The sequence below is a fragment of the Cervus canadensis genome, chromosome 10, assembly GCF_019320065.1.
Source record: "Cervus canadensis isolate Bull #8, Minnesota chromosome 10, ASM1932006v1, whole genome shotgun sequence".
In the NCBI taxonomy this organism is placed as follows: Eukaryota; Metazoa; Chordata; class Mammalia; order Artiodactyla; family Cervidae; genus Cervus; species Cervus canadensis.
This window is the reverse complement of record NC_057395.1, coordinates 49585198-49610079: the sequence shown is the minus strand read 5'-3', so window position 1 is coordinate 49610079 and position 24882 is coordinate 49585198. Positions and strand designations below refer to the sequence as shown.

Below are 24882 nucleotides of genomic sequence, written 5' to 3'. Positions count from 1 at the left end.
TCACAGCAAGAAAGAGGAAAAAAATATGAAGAGAAAAGCAAGTAAAATCATGTTTGGGACTTCCTTGATGGTCCAGTGGTTAAGAATCCTCCTTGTAACCAAGTGGATATGGATGGGTTAGAACCCTGGTAGGGGAACTAAGATCCCACATGCCACAGAGCAACTTAAGTCCGCGCCTTCTGGAGCTTGTCACAGGGCACAACTGGAGTTGCTGGGTGGCAATGAAAGATCCCACAAAACCAAAGAAGATCCCATGTGCCATAATTAAGACCCAACACACACACACACACACACACACACACACACACACACACACACACACACACGAAAAGATCATGTTCTCATGGCAACTACTAGAGGCAGAAACAGTGGGACTGAACTTCATGGAGCATAGAGAAGAAAAAAATCTCCAGACAACTAGAAAGTCTCCTAAACAAGGACAAGGTGTAAAAGGTAAAGGCAATTCACCCAGTGGAAAGGATAGGAGCCTGAAACACTGCCCACTCCCCCTTGACATGATTGTCCAGAAAGTCTATATATGGTATTTGATTCTAATTCTATTGTTTTTTAATAATCCTTTTTACATTTCTAGTAGGTACATTTTCATTTTTTCTCTCAATATCAGCATTTCAATACCCATGTAAGAAGCTGAAGATTTCTTTTTATAAATACACAGATCTACAATGATGTTCAAATTCCTAGAAGTGTTAGTCGCTCAGTCGTGCCCAACTCTTTGCGACCGGTGGACTGCAGCCCACCAGGCTCCTCTGTCCATGGGATTTTCCAGGCAAGGATACTGGAGTGGGTTGCCATTTCCTTCTCCAGGGGATCTTCCCGACCCAGGAATCGAACCCAGGTATCCTGCACTGCAGGCAGATTCTTTACCCACTGAACTATGAGGGAAGCCCCTCAAATTCCTAAGCCACTCTGAACTAAGTTTAATATGAACTTCAATGTGGGTCTGTCATCACAGAGCGGAAGGGAATGGTTCAGAGGCCACAACAACCGTTCAAATTCACTTTGACATAGAACTCAACAAGAAGACAGTCCTGTAACACTGCAATATTAATAAATACCAATAATGTAATAATATATCAATAATCAGTATAATTTTTATATTAACTAGTAATTAATGCCATCCTAAAGTTGTTGAATTAAACAGGATGATGCACTCTAGCTTGGCTACAATAAATACTTTTTTTCAGGAAACGATCAATAATTGCTATTATTGACAGTTTCTAATACCCGTATCTTTGACATATGGAAAGCTCAAAAGAGGGAAAAGAACAGAGAACTAGTATTAAATACTTCCTCCGTACTAAGTATTTCAGTAGTACTTAAAACCTCTCACGAAGTGCACCCCCCGCCCCGCCCCGCCTCCTCCCAGAGCCGCGCACACCTTTGGTTTCGGGCCAGGACCGGAGACGACTTCTGCGCTACACCGGCCACAGCTGCTGCGCCGTCGTCCGGTTTGCGCGCTCCTCCCCTCGCCTTCCCACCGACCCAGAAGCCGGTAGGCGGGCAGACAGCGGCTGCACGAAAGAGCTACTTTGCAGCCCGCGGAGCCTAACGGTGCGCGAGTGCCGCCGCCGCCGACGGGGGCGCTGGTAAACCCAGCAGCGACGGTGTCGCAAAAGCGTCGCGAAGGCTTCCGTCCTTGGCGATCCGAGGCCACCTGTATAAGACAGCGTGTTGGGGTTTGAGAAGCAGTAATGGAGGCCGTCGAGCTTCCCCAATGTTGCGGAGAGTTGATGAGGAAGCGGTTCGCCAGTGCCCTGGATTGCTGAGCTCTCGCCATCTGCGTCTCCCTCTAGCGCCAGCGGGGTCATGCTGGCTTCGCGGATGGCGCGCGCCTCTTGGGGGGCCCTGCGCGTCGCCGCGTGGGCACCGGGAGCGCGGCCGGGAAAGGGGCGCGCCCGCGGGGCTCTGCTCCCGCCCGCGCCCGGCTGCCTCGGTTTCTTGGCTGAGCGCTGGTGGCTACGGCCGGCCGCGCTCGGCTTGCGGCTGCTTGGGGCTAGCCCGCGAGCCCACTGCTCGGGCGCGGAGAAAGCAGCCCCCGGGCCCGCGACCGGAGAGGACGCTGCTGTTGAGGCCCGACGCGGCCAGTGGGGCCCGACGAGCGCCTCCAACCTGGTACGTACCAAGGAGGAGGCGGAAGGGCGACGGCTGCGGCGGGCTCGGTCCCGGACACGAATAACGTGCCCTGGCTGGTCAGGTCCGATGCTTCCATTTCAGAACTTTTAAACCGTTCCCTGAAGAGAAGTTACGGGTAGGTCATTCGGTCGGGACCAATGTCAGCGGTACCAGCCTGATCCTCTTTGCGTCTCGGTGGTCAAGTTAGAACCCTCTCCTCCCCCTCTATCCTCACCTGTAGCAGGACGCGCCTCTGGATATTGCATTGGTAAAAATAGCCTTCACTTATCTTTTTAAAAGCCCATTTTAAATTTTATGAAGCGAATCTCCAGTGTTTAGGGCAAGTCTGTGAGCGTCTTCAGAAATATATACAGGCCTTTCTGTTTGCTTCTGCAGGTTTGGTTAACTACCATTTGACCTTTGGTAACTTTACACGTTGTATAGGATGAAGGGTAACTAATTTAGATCATAATTAAAAGATCTTTTAACCTCTAATTATAGAAAAGATGAAGACTTTCTGAGGTAACGGAGGAAAATGTTTGTCCGCTTACCTGTTGAAATACTGACCAAACAGAAGAAATCAGAGCATGAGTGTGGGAGAGCTTTTGATGTCATGTAGCAAGACTCATGCAATTATTACATCTTCAATTGTTATGTCTTCAGTGGGCCCCTGTGCCGCTTTCATCAATTGTACAGCATGGGTTGGGTTGGCCGCATCCTGGCAGGGGTCTCAGCTCCATTAATAGCTAAAGCATGTTGGGGTTTGAATGCTGGATATTTTGAAGTTGCCATATCCTGGCTGAAGTCCTTCCCAGAACGGCAGTAGTTGGTCGAGTATGCCACAGGTTATCTGGTTGGGTAATCTGAGATTAGCTCTCTTAATTTTAGTTTAGAAACGTTTACAAATTTAATAATTAGAGATTAATGAGGTATTTTAACTGAAATATTTTGTGTAGAGCTCAAAAGAATCCTTTTCATTGTTCCGGGAACATTCAGTCTGGTTTATTAATTCACCAAATGAAATGATGTGGTTGTTTACAGCTGTGTCTTGAATTTTGTCCCACGGGCATCTGTTATGAATTTTGGCCCTCTGTATTCTGACCTTTTGCTTTGCGTTTCCCTTTTCTCAATCATGAACTGTACCCTCCCCTTCCCGCCTCAGTGAGTTGCTGTTATACTGGATAAGTGTTTGATTTATCTGTACTGCAGTATGGTCAACAGACTTATTTTTTTTTCTGGACTCTGACCACTTGTACCTTTGAACTTGAGTTTGGAGTGTTCCAAGAATGAGTCCATTTAATTACTCTTGTGGTTTACCTTCAATAAAAGGTAGAGGTTTGTAGTGCTGATTGTTTCCCAGAAAATTTGAATTTTTCTGTAGCTTTAGTGACAGTATTCTGCTCCCTGACCCCCAGAACCCCATTATCCTTCCAGGCTGAGGTGGCCTGGTTCTGTTTATAAACACAAACTTAGTATCTTTAGAGAACTGCCTTTTCTTACAGAATGGTTCAAGGTATTTTAAAAGAGGTCTTTAGAAATGGATGCTGTTACTTTTCTAAAAGATTAAGATTCAGTTGGTTACTGATTGAGAAAGAGGTTAAGTAGGGTTATCTTGTGAGGAGATAGTCCCATGAGGTAGAACTGGCAGTCTTGACTCAGTGGAGAAACCAGCCTTTAGGAAATGACATTTTCTCTGTATTATTTCTGTACCCAGTTTTGTGCAATGTGTCTTAGTTCTTTAAAGTTAAAATACCCTCTCGTGAAACAGATTTTGTTTTGGCAAGGAAGGAATGTTCTTCAGAGCAGCTGCCACGGTGCCCTTTTGTTGGTGCCAACTTCAGACACCTTGCCTCCCAATGAAGTTTAAAGGAATCATAAAGTTCCCATAGGGAAGCTGTGAAAGGCTTCAGCTTCTGGTTGGGGATCTTAACATTGCTGTGGCTATTTTGAACAGATTTCCCAAGGATTTAAATCACTATTCCTTGTTCCATTTTCTTCCAGCAGTTCTCCAGTTTAGTGATGACGTTATGGAGTTAGGTGTTTTTAATTCCTCTTCATTCGTATCTGCAAACGCTGTGTATGGCATTTAGCATTCTTTTGATGGGTATGTATAGAAGAGTGAGGAGAGGTTATTTGCAATAAATGTTTTTTTAGCCAGAATGCCCATTTGGCTTTTTTTCTGACACTTTCTAGACTGTTTGTCTACTTGAAGTATAAGATTTTCCTGAAGTTTCACTTCTAAACATTTTTTATTTTGTATAAATGGAAAGTAATTCTTTTTTAAAAATTTTTATTGAATATAGTTGGTTTGCAATGTTGAAGTTTCATTTTTAAAAGCAGTATGTTTTTAGTTTTGAATTCTAATTGTGAAGTTGTGTATTACAGTCTTGACTTATGTGGTAATACATCTTTATTTCTTCTCTCTAATAAGAAAATCTATATATAGTCAGTACTTTAGTCTGTGTTTGGGTACACGACCTACCTATAAGTTGATAGAGTGTGTTTTCCAGTGTATATAGTTATTTAAAGTATGAATTTATAGTATTTAATTTAAATTTTGTTGTCTTTATGTTTCAGTATGAAAACCCATGGACAATCCCAAATATGTTGTCAATGACGAGAATTGGCTTGGCCCCAGTTTTGGGCTATTTGATTATTGAAGAAGATTTTAATATTGCATTAGGAGTTTTTGCTTTAGCTGGGCTAACTGACTTGGTAAGTTGTAAAGGCACTCCCCTTGCTCTGTTCCCTTTCTAAATCCCAGTCTCCACTACACTGAAATAATGCAGCTTCAGTTTGCTTTTCCTTGGAAGAAAATCCTCAAAGATGCATTTCACCTAGTACTTTTATAAAGGCTTGTCATTAGCATCTATGTGGGACTCTGTTATTCTTTGTATTATCTAAGGAAGCAGAGGTTGTAGGGAGGCATTGGAGAACTTCTTCATGAAAGAAAAAAGCCTTAGATATTCTCAAAGGGCCAACTACTTGCTTTAGGGATAGAAATAAAGGAGAGAAGCTGAGACTTTTTTTCTGCTTATGTAGTAGAGAGAAATATCTGATCTGCAACAACAGTTGGTTTTACTGATGGAGAGGGAAGTAGTGGGCCAGTTGTTGTGACCAGGAGCTTGTAGAGGCCAGATCTCTGCTCAGGTTTATGCTGGCAGGAGGCCATAGGCACCCTACAGGTTTGCTCCTTGATTCCTGCTCCATACCCCTCTGACCATCTTCCAAAAGACCCTGCCCTAGGTGGGCATTAGGCATCCTTCCTTCCACTCTCCCAGCAGATGGACAGAGGAGAAGAGAATACCTTGACACCACTGTCTCAGTTTAGAGGGAGGGAAAGATTAATTCAGGTTATTTCAAATTAGAACTTGGGAAATAATTTTAATAACAGAAAGCTGCATTATGTGTTATATAGGCTTTTGTGGACTGGCCAGTCATTGGCATGTATGACGTTATTTGTATCTATCACCCACCCTGTTGCATAAAGAATTGAAATAGCTTATTAAAACTATATGTCCTTTAAACAAAATTGAAGGAAATGGGGAAATGGTAGAGGAAAAATTTTAAATCAGTACAAAAGCATGTAGAAACAGATATTGTGTATATGTATTATGTATTCTTGTACAAGGCTGGTCTGAGATCCAAGTAAGCACCCAGACAAGCAATAGTAATTTGGTGCCTCTTTAAACTGATGTATGTTTGAAAAGTTATGCTCAGTATTTAGTGAGAATAAAGAGAAACTTATTTTCTGTTAATGCAGTTTGTATAACATCTTCCTTTGTAACATCAGCTATTCCCTTTGAGATTCATAGAAACAAAATTCCACCTGCCCAGCACCATTGTTGAGCAGTGTAGAATTAGCTGAAGGTTTTTCAGGGTAAACAAAGGAGGGCGTTTGCATTGTCATATGACATTTCCAAATGTGCATCAAATACAGTCTCTCAAAGTGGCTACCTCCTCTCTTTTTCCAGAATTTAGCTCCTGTTTGTCACAATTTCTCCCCATTCACACAGCCTCTTCGTTTGTCCCTACTTTTATCTCTGAAGTGTGAAGGCCTCTACTTATTAAAATGGTCTTCAGGTCTGTCAAAGACCATTATACTGATAATGGATTTTTTTTTTTTTTTTTTGTAGTAGACAAGATCTTTTTCGGTTACCATATTTGCTTTTTTTTTTTTTTTTTTAGTTTGTAAGTTTTCTTTAGTTGCCACATGTGATTGAGATGTTCATTAAGTGGAAGAGGCCTCATTTACACTTTTCTAAATATAGAAGACAATGTGTGTGGAAATCTAAGTTAACTGGCGTTGTTTTACACTTATACTCCATGGAGGTTTTGATGCCTCTAGAATGGCCACTGAGCAGATGGCTAGACTCATGGAGGGTTAAATCAGGGTTTAAGCCTGATTTCTGTTGTGTATGGGAAGGGAATTACAGGAATGCAAGAGTAGAAACAGAGAGGCTGGTTAGAGGGCATATAATAATCTAGGGTAGTGGGTTGAGAGTATGTTTTGAAGATAGAATTGATAAATTAATGGATTGGATATGTGGGATGAAAGAAAGGAAATAAGTATGAGTGCTAGGCAGTTTCTTTTTTCTTTTCAACAAGCAGATGCATGGAGGTTTACATTTTCTATGATGGTTAACACTCAAGAGTAGGACAGGGTTTGTGGGAAGAGTTGTTAGGCCTGTTCAGATGGAGGTAACTGTTGGGTAACTCCAACAGTTTGAAGTTGGAGGAAGTCATGGTTAGAGACAGATTTAAGAGTTATTATGTAGATGGTCAAGTCTGGATGAAATCGTCTAAGCTGTGGTAAAAGAAGAGAATGGGTCAGAGAAAAAAGCAGTAAGTGGAGCAGCGGAGAAGGAGCTGGTAAAGGACACTGAAAAGGAAAAACTAGTTAGAAAGGAAGAAAATTGAGCAGTAAGTTGTCCCAGATATTAAGAAGGTGGTTCAATGTGTTGAGGATAGGTTGGTGACCTTTATGAGTACAATCTCTAGAGGATGGGGCAGGCAGAGTGAGTTGGTGAGCATATGTGAGATAGTGATGGCAATAGATGTCACTTTGAGGAAGTTTTGCTTCACAGGGGAATAAAGTCAAGGAAGGGTAGTTTATAAAGAAATATATACTGGGGAAATTTTTGTTGTTAGTTAACTAATTAATTAAATGACTGAGTAGGAAGAGAGAGATTGATGATGCTTGGGAGGTGGGGGAAACTCACAGAAGGTAAGAGGACCGGGGGTCAGGGATTAGGATAATAGAGATAAATGTGCCTGGATACTGGTGGGTGGTGGGATTCAGAGGTGAGAATATGAGGGGGTGCTGACAACCTGCTTTTACTTTTCGAGGAAATATAGACATGGTCATGAGCTAGAGAGAGGCTTTGGGAGGGATGGAGTCAGTCAGTGGCAAGAGCAGGCTGAAAAGAGAAGGTAAACATAGTAAGCGGGTATAGGTTTACCAGGCAGTATTGAGTGCCCACAGGAGATTTGTGGTCATGTAAAAGTGAGACTGATCAGCTCATTTAGGTGTTTTCCAGTGTTCAGCTGTTTGGGTGTCGGCTTAGAGTACATGACAGATGTATTTAAGTAGTATTGAGAGAGGGTGGAATAGGGAGTTACAGAGATTTACAAAGAAAAAGTGGTGTTGATGACCTTGGAATCCAGTGTGGGTAGAGGAGCAATGAGGGTGAGAAGATGACGGTGAAAAAATGGGAGGTTGAGATCAGAAACTGAACTGACACCTGAATCTTCCGAGGCCCTAACTCCCAGTTCTAGGCACTTTCTGTTAGTGTTACCTCTAGTATACTTGAGAAAATAGATTTTTTTTTCAGTTGAGGTAGTAATAGTTGATAACTGATGTTTTTGAGGATTTGCTGAGTGCTAAACAGATTTTAATCATATTGTGTACTGAGACAACCTACCCTTTGAGGTAGTAGCATTATCTCTATTTTACAGGAAGGAAGGAAAGGAGATGCCTAAGCCTCAGTTTCGGCTTAGGCCAAATGTTGTGCCCAGAGTTACAGTTAAGTGAGTAGGAGAGCAAATGCTTGAACTACCACTTACATTCTGCTGTGAAGACTTAAGTTCTTAACCATTATCCAGTATGACAACTGTCTCTAAGTTATTGGAATACTTGAGATATGGAGGACTTACTTATCCTTTAAAATGTACCATGTTAAATTGTGTCTAAAGTAATTTGATCTTTTTCCTTGGAAATAGAACTAGAAAATTCAAACATTTGTTGAAACTTGAAGTTAAATAAAATGAATAAAAGCCAGGTAGGGACTTGGAAAATCAGAAAATATCTACGTTGTTTAATGAAAATAGGCACTACTTCGTTTCAGTCAATTTTCTTCCCATTCCTCAAGTAAGCTTGGAGATGTGGATTTTTTGAGGTAAGACTTTGAATATTTAAATATTGGCAACTAATTTATATTTTAAAAACCTCTGGGCAGTTCAAACAAAACCAGCCTGCAGGCCCCTTGGCTCCCAGGAAACCAAGTATGACCTCTGCTTTATTTATTTATTTATTTTTTTGACCTCTGCTTTAAAATATAATTTGTTTCCAAGAGTAGTGAAAATCAAATTTTAAGTAGGCCAAATACAAAGGATTGAATATTTTATTCAGGTACAAGTCATGCAAATGTAGTCAGCCATGGAATTAACAGTGGCACTAGACAAAAAATATTGATGATAACAGTTAAAAATAATAACAGCTAAAGCTTAGAGAATTGGATACTGTTATAGAAGAGTAGGTAGGAATGTGAGTTAGGAAATCTTGCAGTTAAAGAGTAGCCCTTGCAAGTAAAAGCAGCTATTTTGGATGTGGTGAAATAGCCCAGGATTTGAGAGGAGGGGGCGCATAATCTATGCTCTGTCAGTCATGCTTCCTTTGAGTTTTATTTGGGTTCTTTACATCTCTAAATTTGTGTCTGGGTTCATCCCTCAAAGGGGCATTGTGGAAACATTGACAAATAGCTGAAGGCCTTGAAAAAGAAAAGTACTGTAGGAAAGTGAAATTATTTTCTGACCAATTGGTAATTTAAAAGTTAAATGTATACCAATAAAACAGGAGGTTTGGGAGTAAGAAACAGAAGTTTTATCTACATTTTATGAAAGTATAGTTATTCTGGTACCTTTTAATCTTCAGGATATCTACTCTGTACCCATTGTGACATTTATTAAAAAAAACTTCTATTTTCAGTTGGATGGATTTATTGCTCGAAACTGGGCCAGTCAGAAATCAGCTTTGGGAAGTGCTCTTGATCCACTTGCTGATAAAATACTTATCAGTATCTTATATATTAGCTTGACCTATGCAGATCTTATTCCAGGTAAGAGTGCCATCATGTGTGCTTTTAAATAGTACAGGGAAGAGTGACATTAGTCAGCTTAGGATTTCTCTTGATTGAGAGACAAATAATTTTTGTTCCACAAATATGTTTTTCAACTTTAAAGTGTTTCCCTAATTTTATTTTATTTTTTTGTTTCCCTAATTTTAAACTATTGAACTGTTTTGCTTGCTAAGCTGTTTGTTTTACTTTCAAATTTATGACTTTGGATATACTAATAGAATCTGTTTTCTTAGTAAAATTGTTTAAAATTGAGCACATATTTCATAGTGCTAACTTACATTATCCTAGAATCTTTTGAAACTATTTTATTTTCTTAGTGCGTAGCTTTTTAAAAGCAATTTAAAGTTTCCTGAGTCGTCTTATTTACTAAGTACAATTTAATAAATAAGAGCTCTGAAGGCCTAGAGATGTCTATAAAATTTCACTTTGTTATTAGACACTATTGTGCAATTTTAATTATCATGTAGTTTGTACATTGTCTGAATACTCTTTGTAACAAAATTTTATGATCTTTTGTATTTTGTACTGCTTTTTGAGTTGTTCATTTTCTACTTTAGCTGTGTTTCTCAGTTTTTATCCTTTGGTGCAGATTATTTCTGAGTTAGAAATAGAATTGAAAACAAAGAAACTGCCGCTTGCTCCTTCAGTACCATGCTGTTACTGACATTTGATAGGAAGTGTAGTGGTGTTTCAGTCTAGTACATTCTTCTCAATCTAGAGATTCTTTTTCTCCTCTATCTTTAGGCTTTTAAATCTGCATGGTCAAATTTAAAAATGAATTAAACTACTGTTTGTGTGCTTCTTTGAAAGTCATGATTATGGTGTGTATATGGTTGGGGGTATTGAATGGGCAGAAGTATGCTATACGTAATATAGATATTTTGTAGGAAAAAAGATCCTAAGGAGCATTCTGTTAACATTCACAATTAAGATTATTGTGTGGTGTGTACATTTTCATGCTTCCCTTGAAGCTTTTTCAGAGTTACTTTGTATTTTGTTGTATTGTTTTACACAAAGGTTAGCCAGGTATTTTCCTGTTGAACATAGAAACTGTTTCTATGTTTTGGCATTATGGATAATGTTGATATTGGTGTAGGTTGCTTTTTAAGCCTTCATTATCACTCACTATCATTCTGGGCACTTCCGTTTTCTGTCTTCTGGCTTGGATCTGTTTTTCCCATGGCTTCCATGTGGAGTGCAATCTCCAGTTGTTTCCTGTGCTCAGATGCAGCATGGCAGCAAGTTTTTAGAGGTATACAGTGTCTATTCTACAGATGTCTACAATGTCTTTATTCTACCCTCCATACTTGATTGAGATTCAAAAGGGGCATAATTTTCAGTTGCAGATTGTTTTCACTCAGAATTTTGAAGACCTTGTTCTATAGGTTTCCAGATTCCATCTTGCTGTTGAGAAGTCTCATGCCATTCTGATACCTTTTCCTTTATATGTGATTAGGCTTTGTATTAGAAAGCTTTTAAGATTTTTTTTTACATTATTCTTAGTTGTTGGTTTAAAAAAATTCTCTCTCTTAGGGGTTAATTTTCTAACTGCTTCTTTAGACACTCAATTATCCATCCCGGCACTTTTTATTAAAAAACCATGTGCATATATACATGAGTCCTTTTCTGGGTTGTCTAGTTTATTCCTCATTGATTTGTCTGTCTATGTATCAGGACTGTCCCTAATTACTACTACTTTGCTAAAAGTCTTGATATATGATAGAACAAGTTCTTCTATCTTGATATTCTTACCTCTTGGCATTTGTAGGTAGATTTAGAATCAACTTTCAAGTTTCCCAGAAAAAACTTGTTGGGATTTTATTGGGATACATTGAATTTACAGATTTATTTGGAAGAATTGACATTTTTATAATATTGTCTTCCAGTCCACAAACCTGTTGTATATACTCTATTTAGGTTTGTTAAAATGTCAAAATGTTAGTTATTTCTAGAGAGGTAATAAATAATTATTAGATTTATTCCTAGGTAACTGATAATTCTTGATTCTTTTGTAAATGAGGCTCTGTTAATATTTCATTTTGTCATAGCTGCTTATTGTTTATGAGATCTATTTCTAATGTTAATTTTTATGTCTAGCAAAACTTGCTGAACTCTTATTCTGATAATATAAATGTATATTCTCTTGGAGTTTCTTCATCCTCAATTATGTATTGTCTATAATTCATGACAGTGTGTTTCTTCATCAATACTTTTACCTTTTTATAATTTTGCCTCACCAAAGTACACAGTGCAGTGTTGACTAAGAGTGGTGTTTGTGTCTTATTTTCAGTCTCAGAAGGAAAGATTTCAATATTTCAGTACTAAATATGACATTTCCTGTAGAGTTTTGTAGCACCCCTTTGTAAGGGTAAAGTTCACTTCTACAGGGAGTTTGCTCAGAAGTTTTTTTACATTGGATATTGAATTTTATGAAATTTCTTTTTCTTCATGTATTATGGTAGTTATATTTGTTCCCTTTAAGCTTAATGTGTGGTGAATTACATTATTGATTTTCTAAATTAAATTAACCTGACGACATTCCTGTTATAAATACAACTTGATCATGATATATTTTGAAGATATTGCTGTATTTGGTTTACTACTAATATTTTGTCAGTTCACATCTAGATTCACAAAATTGGCTTAAAATTCTTTTCTAAAAATGCCCTTGTTAGGTTTTAATATCAAGTTTTATACTAATCTCATAAAATGAATTTTAGGGAGTGTACTTCCTCCCTGACCCCCCATTCTTGGGAGATGTTTGTGTGAGATTTCAGTTATTTCTTTGAATGTTGGTAGAACTTGTTGAAGCTATTGATTCCTGGAGTTTTCTTTTGGAAAACGTTTTAAAATAATTGATTCACTTTAAAAAATATATATATGTTCAGTTTTTTCTGGTTCATCTTTTGTCTGTTTTGTGAGTTACGATGTTTTTTCTAGGAACTTGATTCATTTCAGCTACATTAAAAAAAATTACCATAAGCTATTTATAAGCTAAAGTTATCCACGTTTACTTTTTGATGTCTGTAGGGTATGTAGTGTCCCCCCTTTCATCCTAATTGTTAGTTATTTGTCCTTTTTTTCTTTGACTTGTCTTGCCAGAGGTTTGTCAGTTTTGTGGATCTTTACAAAGAACCAACTTTGAGCTTTGTCAAACTTCTCTGATATGTTTACTGTTTCATTAAATCTTGTCCTTTTATTTCTGTGTCATCCTTTGGCTTTTCTCCGATGGTCTTTTCTAAATCCTTTAGATCAGTCCTGTCTCATAGAGATATAATGGGAACCATAGATTTAATTTAAATTTTTTTAGAAGTCATATTCATAGTGAAGGGAAACAGGTGAAGTGTGTGTGTGTGTGTGTGTGTGAGACATTGTTCTCCTGCTGCAGTGGAGACAGCATGTTCTGAGCATGCATTGTTGCCTGTGCTACCCCCTCCCCTTAATAACATTTTATTCAGTCCACTAGATCAAAAAGAGCCACTTTATATAATCAATAAAAATCATTAATGAGATTTTTTTTTTGATACTCTGTCTTCAAAAGCCAGCATGCAGTTTGCATTTACAACATTTCAGTTCAGACTAGCCACATTTCAAGTGCTTTATCTTTACATGTAGCTGGTGGGCTATTGTATTGAATAGTGCAGCTGTAGATGAATGTTTAACTCATTCCTTTTTTTGACCATGCTGTGTGGCCGATGGGATCTTTGTTCCCTAATTAGGGATTGAACTTGTGCCCCCTAAGTGGAAGCGTGGAGTGCTAACCACTGGACTACCAGGGAATTCTCTCAGCTTTACTTTTTTAATGTTTGCATTTAAGGCATTTTGCATTTTCCTTTTCACTGTTTCTCATATGTTGGTATTTGTGTTCTTATCATTATCTGAATTCAGAGTAATCTATTTCTATTATGATTTTTCTTTGGCCTATGGAGTTAATAAGAATTTATTTCTCAATTTGTGGGATTTTCTAACAATTTTTTTTGTTACTGATTTTGGGCATAATTAACTATATTCAAAGAACATGCTCTGTGATTTTCAGCCCTTCAGTATACAGTCAAATTTTATGAACAACATTTTTAGGCATTTTTCAAGTGAATTAGTTAGTATTCTGTGATCATTGGGTGTGATGGTCTATGTGTGTCCATTTCGTCAAATTTTTAGTCCTAATAAATTACTTTTATGTACTTTTATTTCTTTTTTTTTTTTTTTTTTACTTTTATTTCTTTACTGACTTATTTTTTACATTTAGTCTGCTTTTCTGTCAGTTACTGAGAGAGTGAAGTTTCCTGCTGTGTCCAGTTTTCCATTACTTTTTCTTTTTCGCTCTGATTTTTGCTTTGTGTCTCTTGAAGTTATGCTGTTAGGTACATATAAAGTAAAATTGTTATGTCTTCTTGGTGAATTGAATATTTTATTTTGAAGTGACCTTCTGTATCTTTAGAAATGATTTTTGCTTTTGTCTGTTTTTTTTTTAATATTACTTTATCTACTCTAGCTTATCTCTGTCCAGTGTTTGCATGATAAATAAATCTTTCACTTTCAACTTGTCTACATCTATTTTGGGTATTGCTTGTAAATAACACATAATAGGTTTTTAATGTAGCCAGTCTAAAAATATTTTCACTCTTAACAGGAACATTTAATCCATTTACTATGATTACTGATATTTGTGTAGCAGTCTTCCATTTTACTTTGTGTTTTATTTGACCCGTATGTTCTGTTCTACTTTTGCCCTTATAAAGTTTGAATATTTATTTATTTGGCTGTGTCACGTTAGTTGCGTCATGCGGGATCTAATGTTGCAGCACATGGACTCTCTAGTTCTGGCGTATGGGCTCAGTAGTTGTGGCATCTGGGCTTAGTTGCTCCATGGCATGTGGGATCTTACTTTCCCCACAAAGAATACCATGCAATTGTCTACTCATTTCTGTTGTTGGCAATAAGAAATCAACTGTTAACTCACTTCATTTTCTAAGGTATTTTTTTTACTCTGGCTGCTTTTAAGATTTCTTCTTTCTCTTTGGTTTTCCATAGTTTCATACTATTTGGTGTGATTTTTCTTTTTTATTTATCCTGCTTGTGATTTGTTGGGCTTTTTAATATATAGATTGATATTTTTAATCAGTTATAAAAACTTCTAAGCCACAATCTTCAGGTGTTGTTGCCTGTTTTTCTCCTTTTGGGACTGCAATATATCTGTGTTAAATTTCACTGTTTCCTTTAAGTGTCTTAGCCTCTTTTCTGCATGGTACCTACTAATTTTATCTTTCTGAACTCCGTTCTAGATGATGACTAATGAAGCTGAAGCGCACTCTTTCATTTCACTGCTTCTCTCTTCAGCTGAGCCAAATTCATTTAAATCTTCTATTGTATTTTTTTATTACAGAATTTCTATTTTATTCTTCAAACTTAGCAAATCATCTTTTATAGTTTTCAGTTTCCTGCTGAAATTTTCATGTATATCCCTTTAATTGTTATATATATAGTCCTCTGAACATAGTAAGCTTTAGTTTTATAAGCACTGATATTTCTGAAATATCTTTTGAGTGTCTCTTTCAGGTGTTTGTTTCTATTGATTTTTACTCATGGTATCTTATGTCTTTGGTGTGTTTTAACTGTTTAGACACTATTAATATTTTAAAATAATTTGGAGAAATATTTTGATGTATAGGATGATGGCATCACTCTCTGGAAGAGATTTTTTGTTCAGTTCTGCCAGGTATCTAGGAATGCTGATAGTCTGGGACTACCTAGATGGCCAGATAAAACATTCTTTTAAGGTTTAGTTTACTTAGGGCCAACTCCTCTCTCAACCCTGTGGGAGTATTTGTTCAGATCCTAGCTTAAAGCTAGGAAGTGGTTTGTCACAGCCGAACCTGAGGACTCTGGGCTTTGACTATGGTTCTGCTGTCCCATAAGGCTGCCAAAACGCCTTTGTTTTATTCAGCTTTGTTGCTTACTTCTCTCGGGTCACGGACAGTGTCTCTGAGTGCCTAGGCTTATTTTTCCAAGTTCTCATTCTGATACCTTCTGAGCATCTTATAAGCTTTTCACTTTCAAGTTTTTTTTTTTTTTTTTTTTAATGGTCTTTAATTGTGTTAGCAGGAGAATTATTACCTACTCAGATATTAACGGAAGCTGAACCTGATGATCTTTTTTTTAACCTTGTGGCCTGAGAGTTTACAACAGTTTATGTTCTAGAGTCTGTTTCCATTGTGCTGGGTAATGAGAACGCCCCTTCAGTCTGAAAACTTATCTTTAAGTTCTAAACATTTCTTTCTAGATTCTCTTCTTACTGGAAACTCTTTTGTTCTCTTTCTGGGAGATTTCCTCAACTTTGTCATTTGTCCCTTTATTGACATTTTTATTGCGTCATTTTTAATTTCCGAGAGCTCTTGTTCTATTTCTATGTGTTCTTTTTTTTAAAAAAAAAAAAAAAGTCTTTTTCTTGCATCATAGCTGAATATCATCATTTCAGGATATCTTCTGTTTATGTGTGTGTGTATGTGTGTGTACTCTTTCTTTTTTCCTGTTTGTTTTGGTCTCTCTTTCATGATGGAGACTTTGTTAAAATGCCTAGTGATCCTTGGCTACTCACTTTGTAAAATGTTAACTGGGTGCTCTCTGAGCATTGGTGGAATTCACGGAGTGGTATCATTCCCTCTAGGGTGAACAGACAGGGAGGGAACAGACATGGCCCTGAATTTGCAGTACTTGTAAGTCTGTTCTGTAGATAGGAGCTCTCTATCTGCTCCTTAGAGGTTGTGGAGGTCCTAATTTAGAGGTTAGGATGTAGAACAAATGTTGGCAGACTTTTTCAGTCAAGGCCAGATAGTAAATAAATATTTCCAATTTTGTGGGTCATGTGGTCTTTGTTGCAGCTGCTCAAGCCTGCTATTGTAGTGTGAAAATAGCCATAGAAAATACATAAACAAATGAGTGTGGCTGTGTGTTAAATTTTCAGTGCAACAGTGTATGCTATTGATAGTGATCACTTTGTGTGTAAAAGTGACTTGATTTTATTATTTCCCCTTTAACACTAATAAAATTTGCCCATGATATACTTCCTTGTTGCAGAAACTATATTTCAGACAGAATTAGCAAATAGAGAAGAAAACCTTGGAGCATTCCCTGACACATTTTACACCTCCACTAACACACTGTCGTACTCTAATAGACAGAAAGAAAGCTGCTTTAGCCCTGGAAGAAAAGGCAAGGGAACACTGAGAGAGAAGGCAGGAACAGTTAGAAGATTCAAAAACCAGGGAACTGGACAAAGTTGCCCCTCAAATGAAAGTTAAGAGCCTGTATGTACAGTATACAGGCTGTCAGTTGGCAGAGGCCTTGCAGCCCTGGTCCCAGTCTGGCTGTATTGTGAATCCCCAGGGAGCTTTCATCTGTGCTTTTACAAAACTTTTATGAGGTGATTCTGTGATGAGTAGTTAGTTTGGGGAACACTTGATTTTTTAAACAGTCCTTTCCTCTATCAAACAGATTGACAGTTGGTGAACTGAGTCCAGAGATGCATTTTGCAGTACCACTGACTAACTGGTGACCTTGGCCAGAATATATAATCTGCCTGAGGCTTGTTTTCCTATTGGTAAAATGGAGATAATGATGGTTCACATTTCATGGTGATGATATGTAGATTAAATGACATAATATGTATATAATGCTTAAATTGTGCCAGATGCTCAGTAAGTGGTAATTTTGGTAGTTAAGAGAACTAGAACCCACTGCTTTGCAATATATGGAATCACCTCATCTGTTCTTCTGTAGAAACCTCTTATTTATATTCTTTTCCACCTGTGGTGATGAACTGCAATAGCAGGTATTTATTTTCCTGTAATGTTGTATTCACTATATATCATTTGCATGAGTTGCTGCATTTTAAACTGATTGTTATTTGATTTTGCAGCTGATTATTGCTATATAGAAAAGTTGGGTTGACAGGCACAAAAATCCTGCTAAAAATCATTACTGGATTGTTTTGTTATTTGGCTCATACAGTGGAGTCTTTTTTATGCTCCAAATGCCATGATTTGAGTGGATAAGCATTTTCTCTTTGGAATCATCTTGTCACGAAGTACTATGCCATAGATCAACACTTATATATATATATAACAGCCACAACCAGCAGAGATTTAAGTTTTAAATCTGTAATTAATTAGTGAGATTGTTAAGTTGCTGAACCAATAGAATGTCAAAATTGGAGCAGATCATAAGGATAGCCTTAAAAGTAATTCAAGAAGAGCTGTTTGAAGGTATTATGGGAGAGCTATGCATGATCCATTTATTTTAGTAACTGAAACAATTTGAATTGAGTGTTAGCCTTAAGGTTTTTTCCTTTAAAAAATATTTCTTTCTAATAAAATGTGATTTATAGTCATGGTTAAAACTTCCTTAGATGTGGAAGGATGTTAAGTGAAGCAAGACCTCTGCCCTCCCATTCTCACTGAACAAGGGAGCAGGAGTTCCTTGGGTGTCCATTTAAAATGTCCTTCTGGCTCTGGGGCCATCCTGTAGGATCTTAGGAATAATGAGAAAACTGTCAACAAGTTGAGTTCGTGTTTAGTTAGGGTTCATTGACTGAATGAGCAGAAGGAAAAATGGAAATTGCTTGGATAGGAACTGGCCAGGCAAAACTGAAGATATTGTTTCTCCACAAGTGGTACATATAACAAAATTTGCTGTTCATAAAATAATCTAGACTACAGAAGCAAGCAGTCAGTTCTTGAAAGTCAGAATGGCTTGAGTCCTGACATCTTTTCCAACCTCTTTACAAACTCATTCCATGCAATTATAGTGAGGTTATCTTTTTCCCAAACTTATAAAGTTGAGAAGTAACAAGGAAATAGTGGTGGCTGAGTAAAGCTGACACTGATAATAACTACAACTTAAAAACGTATGCAAGGAAAAAAATGAAAAGAAGTGAGGGTCAACATTCTGAAATGTGCTTTTAAAAGCCATAGTCTGTATTTCGCCTTGTTTTGAAGGCAGGTAAAAGAAGAATATAAAAATTACTGGTTCATGGTAAGGACCCTAGACAGGCATCGATAAATGTTTATTATAAAATTTTTACTTAGGTGAAACACCAGTTTATGGTAAGGCTTTATGTTATGTGTAATGTCTAAATAATTTTCAAAATTCCGATCAAAATTATCTTATATTTGATTTTCAGTTCCACTTACTTATATGATAATTTCAAGAGATGTAATGTTGATTGCTGCTGTTTTTTATGTCAGATATCGAACTCTTCCAACACCGGTGAGTTTGTTTAAAAAAAAAAAAATTTTTTTTTAGTAGTATTTGTAACTTAAGGCAAAAGAAAAAAACACTATTGTGTACTGATTTTCACTTTATGGGAATAATTTATGACAATCATGTATTTAATCCATTTACTAGGAATTTAAAGAAAACAGACTATCATCTTGCTTTTGAATCACCATTATAGTAGCTGTTCAATGAACATGTGAATAATTTTTTAAAAGCATGTTTTTATTTTAAGTCAAAATTGTTTTAGTTGATAGCCCATAAAACTCAGGCCAACTAGCCCTGTCCCTAGCAGCAGACTCTATTAGGAATGTTTTTGTTTTTTTAATATTTATTTGGTTGTGCTGCCTCTTAGTTGTGGTATGCAGGATCTTCAGTCTTCATTGCAGCTTGTGGGCTCTGCTAGTTGTGGCATGTGGGGTCTAGTTCCCTGACCAGGGATTGAACCCCGACCCCTTGCATTGGGAGCTCAGAGTCTCAGCCACTGGACCACCAGGGAAGTCCCCTCTTAAGAGTGTTTTGTATGACTAAGCACCCTTTCCTGTGTAACTTACCTTCTACTATGGATTCTCTAGAACTGGTTTTTAAAAAGACAGTTTTACGAGCATAGGGTAATTTGTTTGCACTTTTGTTCATTGGTTCTACAAATATTTGAGCAGTTAAGCAAACTTAGCTAATAATCACTACATGAGCATAACAGCCTCATCTTTTGATTCCGAGTCCAGTGAAAATGTCAACATTTTATTCATTTTGATTTTTTAGCCTATTAAGGAAAAATAGTGATGAGGGAGATTAGTTAAAAAGATGTCGTCAGCCAGACTTTATGATAGATCTAGCATATAGCCAGGCATGTGGTATACACTCAGTAACTGTTACATATGTTAATAATAGCAAAATATTTATTTTAAACTTAATAAATTGAATAAAGTTTATCTTTTTTTTTTTTTTGTCCTCTGCCAGCGAACACTTTCTAAGTATTTCAATCCTTGTTATGCCACTGCTAGGTTAAAACCAACCTTCATCAGTAAGGTAAGAGACACACAACATCCTTTTAAGTTATTATTCCCTTGTGGATTATTATAATGACTATAAACCTCAGTCTGGAGCAGCTGAAAATAAGATAGATCTTAATGCATTGACCATAGTGGATAGAGTGGAGTCATCAACCCAGTTCTTTTGTCCTCCAGGCTCTCTGGAGCTCTAGTATGCATGTGTGTTTTATGTTGGTGGTCTGGTGGTCTAAGAATTTAAGTCTCTGAATGAAGTAATAGGGCCATCACTTAGGGGAGGTGGACAAAGTAGAAGTATAATTGCATATTGATTGCGACACAAAGACAGTATGAAGATTTCTTTCTGCTTTCACTACCCACCCCTCCCTGTTGTGAAAACACCATACAATAAGGTCTCTTTCAGGTGCAATAGCCATGCAATTACATGGAAAGAGTAGGAGAAAGTTTTATTCACTAATAAACAACTCCTGCTCTTAGTTATCCATCTGTTTTCTTGAGCCCTTTCCAGGGCAATACCTGCATGCCAGTCTTTGCGCACAGAGAGGACACTGTTAATGCCTATTGAGGCACATAAATTTACTCCAGTTATTTTGCTCCATCCCTTGTGACAGAGGTTTAACAGGTTAGGAATGCCAATCATCTTTAGGACAAAAGGATTATTACTCTTAAACCAGAGACTCCCTGGGGTTAATTTTTACCTACAAATATGGATTGGTTGGTTGGTTATTTGTTTTTTTTTACCTATTTATTTCTGTGACTTTTATATGTATCAAGTATAGTAATTGGAGTATAGCACCATATGGAAAGTGGCTTAAAGAGGTGCTAGGAACAAATGCCTCAACTCCTTGGTCTTGCAAGTTCTTCAGACAACTTTTATTACTTCTTTTTAAAAATGGAGTGGAATCCTTGTAATCTGGCTACAGAATGGATGAGAGAACATTGGTGCTTCCTTCAACATATCACCTATTTTCCCAGAATGCTTATCTAGATGAGTAGAGAAAATCTCCAGTGGTTTTGTCATCTTCCTTTTCTCCACCATACTGTCTTTTAGGGTAGGGAAACCTGCTCATTTCCTCCTGAGAGCCTTTCTCATGGAGATGAATGCATTTCAACTTTCTAACTTGTGTATCTAACCTAATGCTAGTGAAAGGAGCATTAAATGAAGTGCCAGGAAATCTGGGTTCTCAGTTTGGATCTGTAACCTGCTAGACTGTAGACAAGTCACTTAACTCATTACCTTTTCACCTGTGAAGAGTCTCACTGTCCATATTCGGAGGTCTGTTTTAATGGGTAGCTGAGAAAAAGGCAAAGAACTTTGCAATATTACTGAATTGCTATGAAAATTCAAGATAATGGTGTTTTCTGATAGTTGCCCTTCTCCACCTTTTGTAAAGGGCAGCTCTGCAGACAGATGAGCCAGTTAGTGAAGTTCAGCCTTTTGTGTGAATGCCAGCTTTTTTAGCAGAGATGTTACAACATCAGGCGTGCTGAGAGTCTGTTGTGTTATACTGTGATGGGTTATGCCTTTTTCTCGTGAGCTTGAAACATGACTGGGTTCACACTGTTCATTTGTGACTTCTCTTTTTAAAGGTAAACACAGCAGTTCAGTTAATCTTGGTGGCAGCTTCTTTGGCAGCTCCAGTTTTCAATTATGCTGACAGTATTTACCTTCAGATCCTGTGGTAAGCTTAACTTAGAATTACTCTGTGAGGACGGCAACAAAATGGCTTATTGTGACAATCCTAGAATTACTTTGTCCTTAATCATGTTTATTAAACACTGGGTAAAGCTGTAGGGGCTATATTTTTTTATTGATACCATTTTTAAGAAGCTTACTATCAATTATAGGATGTAGAAGTTATAGGGGCTTTCATGCAAGTTATAAGGATGAGAGATATTGTGTTGGGGTTTTGGAGGATAGAAAAATATTCCAAGTAGGAAGAAGAGGAAAAGCTTTAGGGAGGAGTGGCATTTGAGCCATGAAGTCTAGATGGGGAGAGACTGAGGGGAAGCCTTTCTTGTGAAGGACAGACCCTGAGCAAACTCAGATGTATAGGAGAGTGGGTAAAAAGAGGTGCACCCAGCCTAATGAAGGAGGCAGAGTGGGGAAGAAACTTGGAGAAAGGAGTTTAAATTTTATTTTGTTAAGATTATGTGTAGCCTTGAAAATGTGTCAGATTCATACTTTGAGTCCACATACATCACACCGATACTAAAGCTCTATATTTTACTATATTTTTAACTTGATAATTAAAGCATTGCTTGATGCAGTCTGAGCCAGATAATGGTTAACTAAAGTCAGCTAAGCTTAGAATCTTTAAAAATGATACACATGCTGAACATTTTATTTCCTAAAATATAAATTCTACACTCATTTGTCCTATATCTTCTGGTATAAGCCCAACTCATTTTCTTTGATTATAGGCTCATCAGTAGGATATTTTTTCTTTCTTGAAAAAAACTGCATCCATAATACAAACTCTGATTTTCATTTTCTTTTAAAATGATATAAGAATGTAAGACATTTATGAAGCAGAGTATAGACACTTTGTAGATTTTTATTATTTTCTCCAGTATTTTAGCAATTATATTGTCTACTTGTTGTTCAGTCACTAAGTTGCATTGAACTCCTTTGCCATCCCGTGGACTGTAGTAGTCTGCTAGGTTCCTTCTGTCCATGGGATTTCCCAAGCAAGAGCACTAGAGTGGGTTGCCATTTCCTTCGCTGGGGGATCTTCCCGACCCAGGGATCAAACCTGTGTCTCCTGCATTGGTAGGCAGATTCTTTACACTGAGCCACCAGGGAAGCCCATATTGTCTACTTACTTCAACAGTAGTGTTTAGCAGATTGTCTTGCCTTTCCAAGGTTCTAGCTTAATTCTCAGAAATAGTAATTCTTCCCACATGTATATTTCATTAAATTTATGTGTGAATTTAGGATATTAAGCTGGCATAAACAGGTTTGGGGTCAAATAAAAATGGTCTTCACGAGCCTACACCTCACCTGATAGAAGCAGAAGCTCATGTGTGCACAAAAATGAACCTGTTAGCTGCATACAATCAGTGAGCCCTGAGCGTCACACATGTCATTTCAAAGAGAATATGATTAATTTTAAGTAAAGAAAGCTGAATTGTATTTAAAATGACTCAGATTATTAGAATTCCCCAAATCTGCAAGAAATAGCTTCTAATACTAATACTCTAAGCAGCATGGAACAGTGGGAGGAGCACAAGGGCTCTAGAGTTGGAACCAGGCCAGACTCATAGTTCTGTGGCCCTGAGCAAGCTCTCTAGGGCAGTGTTTCCTCAGTAAGGTGAGGCTGTGAAAATAAAATTACCTATCATAGAATAATGTCTGGGTAAAAATGACAATTGCTATTTTTTTCAGATTTGTTAACTAGATAAATTATGTTTGACATTATTGATTCAAATGAAGTCTTAAGGAAAAGCGATATATTTAGATTCTTGTTATATTACACTAACAGGCTTTTTTACTTTTAAACAACTCTTTTAAATGTATTCTTTAGTATATATTATGTGTATTCTTTATGTATATTTATAGTTACCATTTAAACTAAATTTCTTTTCTTCCATAAAAGGTGTTTTACAGCTTTTACCACAGCTGCATCAGCTTACAGTTATTATCATTATGGCCGGAAAACTGTCCAGGTGATAAAAGGCAGATGAAAAGTCATCCATTATCATTAACAAGGAAGCAGTACACATCAACAATGGCAGGGCCAATGGAAGTCTACAGGAGTTCCCTTATTTTGGTGTTCAGCTTGAAGGAGGACTTGTCAGAACAAACCATGTCATCAAAATTTTAAGTAATGTGCATTGACAATAAGCTTGATCATGGGCATATGCAGAATTTCCAACATATTTTTAAATACAAATAAAACTATAATTTAGGTTTTTTTTATCTTAGGTTTCTTGATTAATTTGTAAGTAGCAATTATTCTAATTATTGTCAGTCTTTTTTTTTTTTAAGCCATTTTTAAAAATACATTCAAAAAGCCAGTTGAGAGCATGGAAACTGAAGAGCTGGCACTTTAATAAATTTGGATTCCTCACAGAGCACTAGGGAGTGTCCTGGGGTTAAATATAAAATCCTGTATAACTTAGCTGCACAGTTGTATGTTTGACTTTTAGATCTGTGTACATATTAACAGTACATGTGATTAATATTTGATTATTTAGGATGACTATAAAGGTAGCTTAGTTTTGGATAAAGTAAACTTGTAAAGAGATTTAAAATGTAGTCAGTTTTGAAATCAATAAGATCAAAATAGAAGCTATTGAAGTTCACATTCAGAAGTCTTCCAACATCTCAGGTGCCTTGCATCAGGATAATAAGTGATAAAGGTAGTTGGAAAATGCAAACATGTCTGTTACCCTAGCCATTCAGGAGGCAGTGAGTTATAGCATACCTTCCCACTATATCTAACACGTTTGTATGATACTGGGACCTGTACTTGTATGTTATGTAAATAATATGAAACTGTATATTTTTCAAAGTTTTTTTTTTTTTTTTTAAACTTGAGGAATGTTCTTTTGTTAAGATGTTAAAGGAATAAAAGCTGGGAAGAAATGACCTTCAACTTGGGTTGTTTGTATAGCATCCTGTGGTCATCTGCTGTTGTGGAAGTTTTATGATTCATAAAGTCCATTTAGCTGTGTCACTTGCACTTACATTGTAAAAATAATTGATTTAGGATCATCTGACTTAAAAGTCCTTTTCTTACTACACTGTCATGTTTAAGAGAATGGAAGGTACAAGGAGAAGACGACATGTGGCTGGTGCTGGCTGCTTCCTCTTCAGAGTGGAGGCCTGTTGTTGCTCATTGTCCCAGGTTCTAACCCGAGTGTAATATAGCCTCATACCATGAGGTCATCTAAATGTAGCCTGTTAAGCTGTGTTAAAAATTATAAGGAGTTATAAGCAAGATCCATGCCTCTCAGTTGTGGCATGCTTGGACCAGTGTGTCCTTTGTTGCCTGCTGGCCCGGGCTTCCTTGTTCCCAAATTAGCTACTGAGTCACCCCTGGCTTGAAAAGTACTGAATCCTGCAGCCAGGGACACTGCTATGGACTCCAGTGGAAGTGGGTGAG

General features: G+C 37.4%; 1 protein-coding gene across 2 annotated transcripts; it reads left to right on the top strand.

The window, feature by feature from the left end:
- Window positions 1-1664: 1664 nt before the first annotated feature.
- CRLS1 (cardiolipin synthase 1) lies at window positions 1665-24372 on the top strand. Of its 2 annotated transcripts, none has more exons than XM_043480320.1 (7): window positions 1665-2133; window positions 4711-4848; window positions 9341-9470; window positions 18670-18755; window positions 19722-19790; window positions 21362-21453; window positions 23371-24372. In XM_043480320.1, exons 1-7 carry the CDS (start codon window positions 1828-1830, stop codon window positions 23456-23458), a joined length of 909 nt encoding a protein of 302 aa, XP_043336255.1. In that variant the 5' UTR covers window positions 1665-1827; the 3' UTR covers window positions 23459-24372. The 2 variants fall into 2 exon arrangements, with proteins under 2 accessions (XP_043336255.1, XP_043336256.1); XM_043480321.1 differs by lacking the exon at window positions 1665-2133 and adding an exon at window positions 2145-2269.
- The last annotated feature ends 510 nt before the right edge of the window (window positions 24373-24882 follow it).